Raw genomic sequence first — 9,343 nt, forward strand, 5'->3', positions numbered from 1 at the left:
CAGCCCCAGACCAGTTCCTGAATGCTTCTACACCAGCCCCTGGACCCCAATGCCTCCTCAGCTTGGGGTGTGACACTCTCGGAGGATAGCCGGGCTTATACAGGGGCTGACATATGGTGGCAGATGAAGTGCTTTCAATTCTTGTCCCCTGGCATGAGAATCCTCAGCCCAGCCACCCTCTCTGCTCCAGTGGTGCTTAGCATGGACCTCTGCAGAGTGCTAAGCAGAGCCTGCATTCTGCAAGGGGATGGAAGGCTGGCACCCTGGGCATTTCTCTTCTTTGGGCTCTCCTGGTATTTTAATGGCTCTCTGAGACACTGTTGTTGCTGTCGTCGACATCATTGTTGTTGTTACTGAGGATTGAATTCAAAGCCTTAGGGACAACTAGGCAAGTGCTTTACCACTTGACCCACACACCCCACTTCTTTTTTGCACTTAGTTACTTTTCAAGCATTTACTCAGAGCCTACCTTGGACTAAGATCTTCCTACTTCTGCCTCTTGAGTTGCTGGGATGACTGGCGTGCCCAATGGAGATACTCTTTTTGAGTTGAAGTGGGTCTGAATCATCTATAGAAAGAGCCCCTTGCCTCTCCCAAAGGCACAGGTGGTCTCTTCAGTGGTCCCTGGCTTTCTGGGCCCTGAGGAGGGATGTGCAGGGTGGAAGACGCCAGATGGAAGCAGCGGGCCTCTCCTGACTGGTTTGGGCCATTGGAAATAGCTGCCAGCCTCCCCTCTCTGTGTCCGGAAGGCCACCCACCTGCCCCTGTCCCCAGTACCTGCTGAAAGCCTGCACGGCAGTACTCTGTTGGCTGGGGAGTCTTTCTCACTCTCAGGCTGTCTGGTAAGAAGTCAGAAGATCCTGTCCAGAGTCAAGGGCTCAGGAGAGACTCAGAACTCTTTGGCTGCAAGTAACATAAACCCAAAGCAATGCAGCTGGAATTCTAAAAAAAAAGAATTTATCTGGAGGCACAAGGAGCTCAGGGCTTGAGCCTGGCCTTGTGCAGGACAAATGAAGTTTGCAGGGCTCTGGCTTCCTCTCTTCTTCCCTCTGTCTACCCCTCTGGATATCTTTATTTCCTGGCAGGCTTTCTCTATACAATGGGAGAGTTGGCTAGGGAGGAGCTGTAAGTCGGTAGCTTCACCTCTCATAATACAAATGAAGAAAGACTTTCAGCCTTCATGCACTGACTGATGAGAGGCTTTTTATTGGCTGTGCCAGAGTCCACTGTCATCCCGTGGACCAATCTCCACAGCCAGGAGGAGGGGAATCGGGACCACCCAGCCCTCAGATACAGCATCATGATGGGTCCTGACCCACTGAGGGATTCTTTCTCTTTTTTGACAGTCCTGGGGCTTGAACACAGGGCGTAGGTGCTGTCCCTGAGCTCTTTTGCTCAATGCTAGCACTCTACCACTTGAGCCACAGTACCACTCCCAGCTTTTTTTGTTTTTGGTTGGTCGTGGGACCTGAACTCTGGGCCTGGGTGCTGTCTTTCAGCTCTTCAGGTCAAGGCTAGCATTCTATCATTTGAGTCACAGCGCCACTCCCTGCTTTTTCTGCTTATGTGGTGCTGAGGGATCGAACCCAGGGCGTCATGCATGCAAGTCAAGCCCTCTACCACTGAGCCACCGTCTCAGTGCCCCACCCCCCTTTTTTTTCTTGAGTAGTTTATTGGAGATACCAAAAGTCTCATGGACTTTCCTGCCTAGGCTGGCTTCTAACCAGGATCCTCAGATCTCAGCCTCTTGACTAGCTAGCATTATAGGGATGAACCACCAGCGCCTGGTAAAAGATTATTTCTTAAGGGAAAGAAAAAAGCAACGGTGGACTCTGACAGGCAGGCCCCTCATGACTCAGCTGGAGCGAGAATGTGCATGGCCAGCCACCCCCTGGCCCTGTCTCCCACAGAGGCCCTGTTGATGTTGTCTGTTTCACTCAGCTACCCCATCACGGCCTCTCAGAGCCGGCCTTCAGAAAGCTGGTGGAAGACATGCTAGGCCAGAGCAGTACCCAGCTTCGAGCCTTTCAGGAGGACTTTGAGAAAGTGCTGCCACCTCCCATGGCTCAGGTAAGTGCCTTCCCTCCACCCTCCAGCCCCCCAACATTGTCCCTGTTCTCAGACAGTGAGTGGATGGGGGGGAGGCTCACCACCCCTCCCCCATGCTCTTTCTACTTCTCAGTGTGTCTGTTACAGAAATTCTTTGTTTTCCCCATGGCCACACTTAAATCTATTGTTCATGGCCAGTGGGTGTCTTATTCTTGGATCAAGAGTGAGAAAATCCAAACTTTTTTTTTCCTTTACCACTTTGTTTTTTTCCTGATACCAGAGTTTGAACTCAGGGTCTTATGCTTGCTTGGCTTTTTGTTCCCCTGGCAATCTATCACTTGAGTCATGCTTCCAGATGACTGGCTAATTAGAGGTGGAGTCTTGTAGACGTTTTTGCCTGGACTGCCTTTGAACCTTGATCCTCCAGATCTCAGCCTTCTGAGTAGCTGGGATTGCAGGCCTGTGCCACAATGCCTGGCTTTAGTTTGAACCTCCTACCCAGTAATAGTTATACCTGTGGAGGTCTCACAGGGGTGGTCAGGGACCTGGCAACTAGGGGACAAGAGAAGAGGACAGAAGATGAAGCAAAACAGTTGCTCAAGGACATCTGGGCACCCCCCCCTCTACTTCCAGCAAGTTAACATGTTTCTTTTTAGAACAGCAGTCTTGCTGTAGGAGACACAGGATAAAAAGAAGCATAAATGAATAGAAGCTTTCATGGCTACAGTGTGAACTGTACTTAGGAGGAGGAGACAACCCCTTCCTATCCTCCCATCCTGCCCTGTCCCAGAATTCTCAAATCCTCCCTGATCTGGGTAAAACAGAGAGCCCAGAGGAAGTGAGGCATCCCCAGGCCAGGGATGGTCCTGGTGTGTCTTCACACACCCAGCCTTAGGCTGGGCACACATTGAGCACACACCAGCCTTGACACTTCAGTTTCTGCATGAATCTGTTTTCCCCCCACAGCCACTGGTTCCTGGCTCTGAGCGCCAGGTGCAGGCCCTGATGAACAGGTATGGCCTTGGGAAGTTGTACCAGGTGACAAGCAATGTCAGTGGAGCTGGAACCCTGGACCTGACACTACCACGGGGCCAAATTGTGGCCCTTCTTCAAAACAAGGACACCAAAGGCAACAGCAGTCGCTGGCTGGTAGACACCGGGGGTATGTGGGTATTTGGGAGCTCTTCCTGTCCTTCTGGGAAAAAAACAGCAGCAGCAGCAGCAGCAACAACAACAACACACACACACATACACACACGCACCCCAACACCACCCATCGGAACAGTGGGGAGACATGGCACCCTTCTGAGTCAAAATCTGGCTGTGTGAATCCAGGACGGGGATCGAGCGGGTGACAGCTGCAAAGCTTCATGACTCAGTAGTGTGTACATGCCAAAAAGAGGGTTCAGCTTTCCTGTCCAAAATCTGTTGTTCATTATTCAATAATGAACCAGAACCTATGTTCTGGGTGTTATGCAAAAAGACAAGAACCGAGCTGGGTGCTCATGGCTTGTGCCTGCACTCAATAGCTACTCGGGAGGCTGAGATCTGAGGATTGCAGTTTGAAGCCAGCCTGGGCAGGAAAATCCATGACACTCTTATCTCCAGTTAACTACAAGCTAGAAGTGGAGGTTCAAGCCCCAGGACCAGTTACAAGAAGACAAGTACTGTGCCTGGGGGACCTCATGGACTGTGTGGGTTCCCAGTGAGGTAAGAGAACTTCTCAGTTCCCTGAAAGATGGAGATGTGCTCATTGAAGGGATCCGTGTATCCCAACCACATTGATAGCAGAGGCCAGTGGCCATCCTGCCCAGTCTACTGGCCATGGCCCTGGGGCATGTGGCTCTGGTTAGCAGGCCTAGGTAGAATGGGTGGAGGTGAGTGGTACAATGAATCTAGAACAATAAAATGGCCCAATGGCATGGTCCAAAGATGACAAGGTAACCCACAGATGCGGAGTGCCCAGACGTAATGTGTCCCTCCTTCAGTCAGGGCTTCACATTTGTTACATAAGTACTCTAGTGTGTGTTATAGAAAATACAACAAATCCATACTTCTGTGATAGTATTCTCACAGTACCAGCGTAGGTTTTAAATGTGAGTCAAGGAAGTGGAGCTGTGGTAGAGCTCAAAAGAGCACAAAAGCTCAGTGCCCAGGCCCTGAGTCCAAGATCCAAGATGGATATGTGTGTGTGTGTGTGTGTGTGTGTGTGTATATGCACATGTGCATGCCCACCCCCACCCCCACACACGTGTGAGTCATTTTGCTGGGCGCTGGTGGCTCACACCTGTAATCCTAGCTACCTATGAGCCTCAGATCTGAGGACTGCAGTTTGGAGTCCCTAAAAAAGCCTAAATGGAGCTGTGGCTCAAGTAGTAGAGTGCTAGCCTTGATCAAAAAGGCTCAAGGACAGTGCCCAGGCCCTGAGTTCAAGTACAAAAAAGAGAGAGAGAGAGAGAGAGAGAGAGAGAGAGAGAGAGAGAGAGAGAAAGGGGCAGGGGAAGAAAGGAAGAAAAGAAAAGAAAGGTTGTGCAAGAAGACAAAATCTCTAAACATCCCCAAAGAGCACTCTGAGCACTCTGACCGCTGAAGTGAGTGGTCGAGCAAGGCTGTGGGGTTGGGCACTGGGCTGGATCCCAGCTCCACCCTTTCCTAAAGGTGTGGAGACTCGTGGGCCTTCTCTGAACTTGGATGGAGACGAGCTGCCTTAAGAATTGATGTGAAGTCTGGTGGCCACAGGCTGGCCTGGTGCTTCACAGGTCCTTTGGGAAATGATGGCGGTTCCTAGGAACAGCAACCAGGCAGGGCCTGAGCAGCCTGGAGAGGAGCAAGGCCACCAGGCCTGGGAAGGGGATGCTGCCATCCTCTGGGTGGCCACTAGAGGGCCCCAGGGCAGTGGCGCCGGCACCAGATGCTTTTTCCACACAGTCTAAGGGGGAACTCCATCTCTGTCCAAGCTGTTTACAATGGCTGTCCTGCTAGGGAAGGCCCCGCCCCTGGGTGAGCACACAGCAGCAGGCAGTAGCCAGTGCAGCGTGGAACAGGGTTTGCATGGTGCCTTGGTGACCTGCCAGGTCCCCTGGAGTGCTGGGAAGCTGCACTGGAGCCCTGGAGTGGCCTGCAGCCCATTCATTACCTTCCATGTGTTCTCTAGGACACCGGGGATATGTGCCGGCCGGGACACTGCAGCCGTATCACGCCGTTCCCAGTAAGAAGGAGCTCAGAGGTCAGGCGGGGCAACATGAGGACTCCAAACACCCAGCACCAGAGCCCACCTCAGCCCCCGTCCCCTGTGCCCCAGCCGTGGCCCAGGTGAGTCTGGGAGGAGCCTGGAAGCTTGCTTCCCACAGCCACCTGAACTGATGCCTTCAAAGTCTACACTCCTGTCTGAAGGTCACATCCCCTGAGGCCAGGCCTAGATCACCAACACCTCAAAGTCCCTGCCAGAGGTGGGACCTGGGGAAGGGGATTCTCATACCAACCATGGTCACCACCCAGAGCTAACCCCGGGCTTCCATCACCATAGCTGTTGAGATTCATCCATGCTTTCAGTATTTGGCAGGCAAGGCCCTAGATGAGAGATAATAAGGGGCCAAAGTAAGTTCTGGCCCTCACCCTCATCAGCTATGATCTGGGGGCAAAGCAGTGATGAGTGGACCAATCACACCGTAACTGAACTTTTAAGCTTCTCAAGGGGCCTGAAGTGTGGAGAGAATAATGTTTTCTCTCAGAGAGGAAAGCTAAGCAGGCTTTACTAGATAAAGGGGTTATACTGGGGTACAGCTCTCCAGAAACCATGCACAGCATATGCACGGGCCCTGTGACAGGAGAGAATGGGAATGTGGGAGGAACTGAATGAAGGTAGTGGGTGGGGGAAGAGTGAGGGGCAGGATCTTGCTGGTGAGGCCAGCGTGGACAGGTCAGCCCAGCCCTGTGGCCTCAGTGAGGTATCTACGTTTCTTTCTCTCAAAGACAACAAGAAACACATATATATATGTATATATATATATATATATATATATAACATATATGTGTATATGTATATGTTCAAGACAACATTATTAATAAGAAATAACCTAGCACTGGTTATGTGGCTCAAGTGGTAGAGCACTTGCCTTGTTAACTCACAGTCCCGAGTTCAAACTCCATTACTGCCCCAAACAAACAAAAACCACCCAAATGTTTTTCAATATGATAAACAAAGTGTGATATATATATATCCATGTAGTGGAATATTATTCAGCCCTAAAAAAGGGATGAGCTACCGTTGCATACCTACAACATGGATGAGCCCTGAACATGGAAAGAGGGCAAACACAAAAGACCATGCACCACAGGATTTTATTTATTTGACTGTCCAGAATAGGTAAATCCATGGAGAGAGACAGGGCTTGTGTTCACAGGGGCTGAGGAGAGGGAAGCGTAGTGACTGCTAACCAGTGTGGGGTTTCTTTGTGGGAATGAGGAAAAGGTTCTGAAATTGGGCAGTGATGATAGATGCACATACCTCAATATGTATATGTGTATGTATATGTATATGTATATGTATATGTATATGTATGCAGAGCACTGAGTTTATACTTGAGGAAGTTGAGTAGCTCTTGCCACATCCACTCTTTGGCTCTTGGGCCAAAACCCTTCCATGTCAGCCAGGTGTTCGGCTAGAGGGTCTGATCACCCCAGCTCTCTAGAGGAAGGAGGAAGGTCAGTGACCATACCCAGCTTGGACTATGTGGCCTAACTGACCCAAATCCCAGTTCCTTTTTATGGCTGAATACTATTCCGCCAATATTCCTCCTTCAAAGCTGGGAAGCTGGCTTGGGCAAATCTGAGATTTCCCCATCGGCTCTAGGGGAGCAAGAATCTGACTCCCTAGGTGTGTGAGCCCCAATTGCATCATCTGGGGGGGGAAGGATAAGAAAAGAGCAAATAGAAGGATATAATTGTGAAAAACCAAACCCGAGAAAAGTGCTAGAGCAGCACCAGTCACACAGCAATGGCTAGCTGTAGTATTAGGGACACAGGGGGTGTTTGGGAGGGGGTGGGGGGGGGGGCCGGAGCCAGGTGGGAACAGGCTAGCATCCTCAGCCACCCTGACCCTCTTCCTGTCGCCCCCCACGTGTTCCGTCCAGGTGGTGGCAGTGTACCCTTTCGTGGCCAGAAGCAGCCATGAAGTGAGTTTGCGGGCCGGCCAGCCGGTGACAGTCCTGGAGGCCCAGGACAAGAAGGGGAACCCGGAATGGAGCCTGGTGGAGGTGGACGGACAGAGGGGATATGTGCCTTCCGGTTTCCTGGCCACGGCCCCCAGCCCAGCTCCATGGGGCTGGAGTCTACCCTGTTAGGGTGCCCAGTCCATGTGGCTGAGGATGGGAGGGGCTGAGAGGCAGGGCCCCCGGGGGAGGGGAAGGAAGCAAGGAGGACATGGGGGGAAGGAAGCAAGGAGGACATGGGGCTGGCAGCAGGTGGCCAGCTACAAGAGGTGACTGGGCTCTGGAGAGTGGCCACTGGATGCCCAGCAGGATGGCCCCTGGTGTGGGATGGACAGGCCTTGTGCCTTCGCAGGGGGTCCCTGCCACCCAGGCACACCCTGTCTCGTGATCACAGGAAGAGGATGCTGGGCGACTCCAGAACTGTCTGTCCAGACAGTTGGCGGAAGTAGGAGCTGTCATGGCCGCCCCCCCCCCCCCCCCAGCCAGCCAGCTTTTGTCCCTGGATAGCGTCTTCCCCAGGAGATGCAGACAGGCTGGGGTATGCGCAGCACGGACACGAGGTGGCTCAGGGGATGTGATGGTGTACTCATGGGGTGCAGGAGCCCTTGGTAGCAATCACAGCTGCTGCTGTTTTTTTTTTCTGGACCAAGAGATGAAAGACCACACCAGTCATGACCAAAACCCTGTGAGGGAGACGCCCCTGGCCAGGTGCGTGGGGAGGGGCGAGAATGGTTTCCTTCACTTGGTTTCCTCTCCTGGGTGGTAGAGCCAGGGTTGTCCCTGGCTTTCGGCTGTTGCTGGTGGCCTGAAGGCAGACAGGATGCAGTGTGTTGGCCGTGGGAGTCTCAGGGGTCGGCCACGGTCCAGAACCCCATCCAGAGCGACCTAACCCATTCCTGGGCCACAGTGACGGCAGGAAGCTACCATGTGGACCCGCTGGTCTCCACAAATGTGGGGCCGCAGGGGATGCAGACATGCGGCTACCACCTGCCCGCAGCCACGGGGGCAGACCTGATCCATCTGCACAGCGCCCCTGCCTGTGAACCCAGAGCCTGCCTCAGTTCCTTCCCTAGACACTCATCATGAACACACCATAGGAAATGTCACTGGACACCACGGAGGGGACTTGTGTAAGGCAGCAAGGCCATAGCAACTCAAGATCATAGCTTTCACTCAACTGCCAGCTCACACGCCCGCCGGCCACTACTGACAGCCACGCCGCACACGACTGTAGTTCAGTCTAGGTTGTCCATCTCATGAACTCAGGGAGTGGGCTGTTCTTCCTGGAACCTGGAAATTGAAGCTTCTCAATGAGTTCCTATTCCGGGAAGAGAGGCCCATGGGGGTGATGTCAGGGAGCTGGATCAGTGGTCAGAGAGGGAAGCCCCCCCCCCCCCCCACCATGTCCCCACATAGTGACCTTAGGAGAGTAACAGTTTGTACTGATTTCCAAGAACATCTCTGTTAGAACTGGGATGCCGCGCACTGTCGGCTCGGGCTTCTGAAGGGCTCCCGAGAAATTTGCACTTGCCCATGTGGCAGAGCTCTGGGAAATTAAGCATGAATCAACCCTAAACTTACTTCACAAGATGCTCTTCTTTATGTGTGTGCCGGTCCTAGGGCTTGAACTCTGGGCCTGGGCACTGTCCCTGAGCTTTTCTTTTTTTTGCTCAGTGCTAGCACTCTACCACGTGAACTACACCTCTACTTCTGGGTTTTGGGCGGTTACTTAGAGATAAGACTCTCGCAGACTTTCTTGTCTGCGCTGCCTTTGAACTGCGATCCTCAAATCTCACCTTCCCGCATAGCTAGGAGTACAGGTGTGAGCCACTGGCACCAGCTAGAATGCTCTTTTCATCTATGCTGGTACTGGGCTTGAACTCAGGGTCTCCTGCTCTCCTTGACATTTTTTTGGCTCAAGGCTAGTAGCACTCTTCCATTTGAATCACACCTTTACTTGTGGCTTTTTGCTGGTTAACCGGAATGAAAAGTCTCGTAGACTTTCCTGCCTCAGCTGGCTTTGAACCATGATCCTCAGATCTCAGCCTCCTGAGTAGCTAGAATGACAGGAGTGAGCCACCAGC

General features: G+C 52.5%; 1 protein-coding gene across 1 annotated transcript in view; it reads left to right on the forward strand.

Annotated features, from left to right (window-relative positions):
- Arhgef37 (Rho guanine nucleotide exchange factor 37) overlaps positions 1-7,478 on the forward strand; it is a 32,404-nt gene extending 24,926 nt beyond the window's left edge. The window contains exons 9-12 of the mRNA XM_042692100.1: positions 1,942-2,070; positions 3,016-3,211; positions 5,204-5,361; positions 7,182-7,478. Of these exons, the coding sequence (XP_042548034.1) occupies positions 1,942-2,070; positions 3,016-3,211; positions 5,204-5,361; positions 7,182-7,391 (693 nt within the window). The 3' untranslated portion in view covers positions 7,392-7,478. The remainder of the gene's footprint in view (positions 1-1,941; positions 2,071-3,015; positions 3,212-5,203; positions 5,362-7,181) is intronic.
- Positions 7,479-9,343: the final 1,865 nt, after the last annotated feature.

The sequence above is a fragment of the Dipodomys spectabilis genome, unplaced genomic scaffold, assembly GCF_019054845.1.
Source record: "Dipodomys spectabilis isolate Male_0828 unplaced genomic scaffold, ASM1905484v1 ptg000147l, whole genome shotgun sequence".
In the NCBI taxonomy this organism is placed as follows: domain Eukaryota; kingdom Metazoa; phylum Chordata; class Mammalia; order Rodentia; family Heteromyidae; genus Dipodomys; species Dipodomys spectabilis.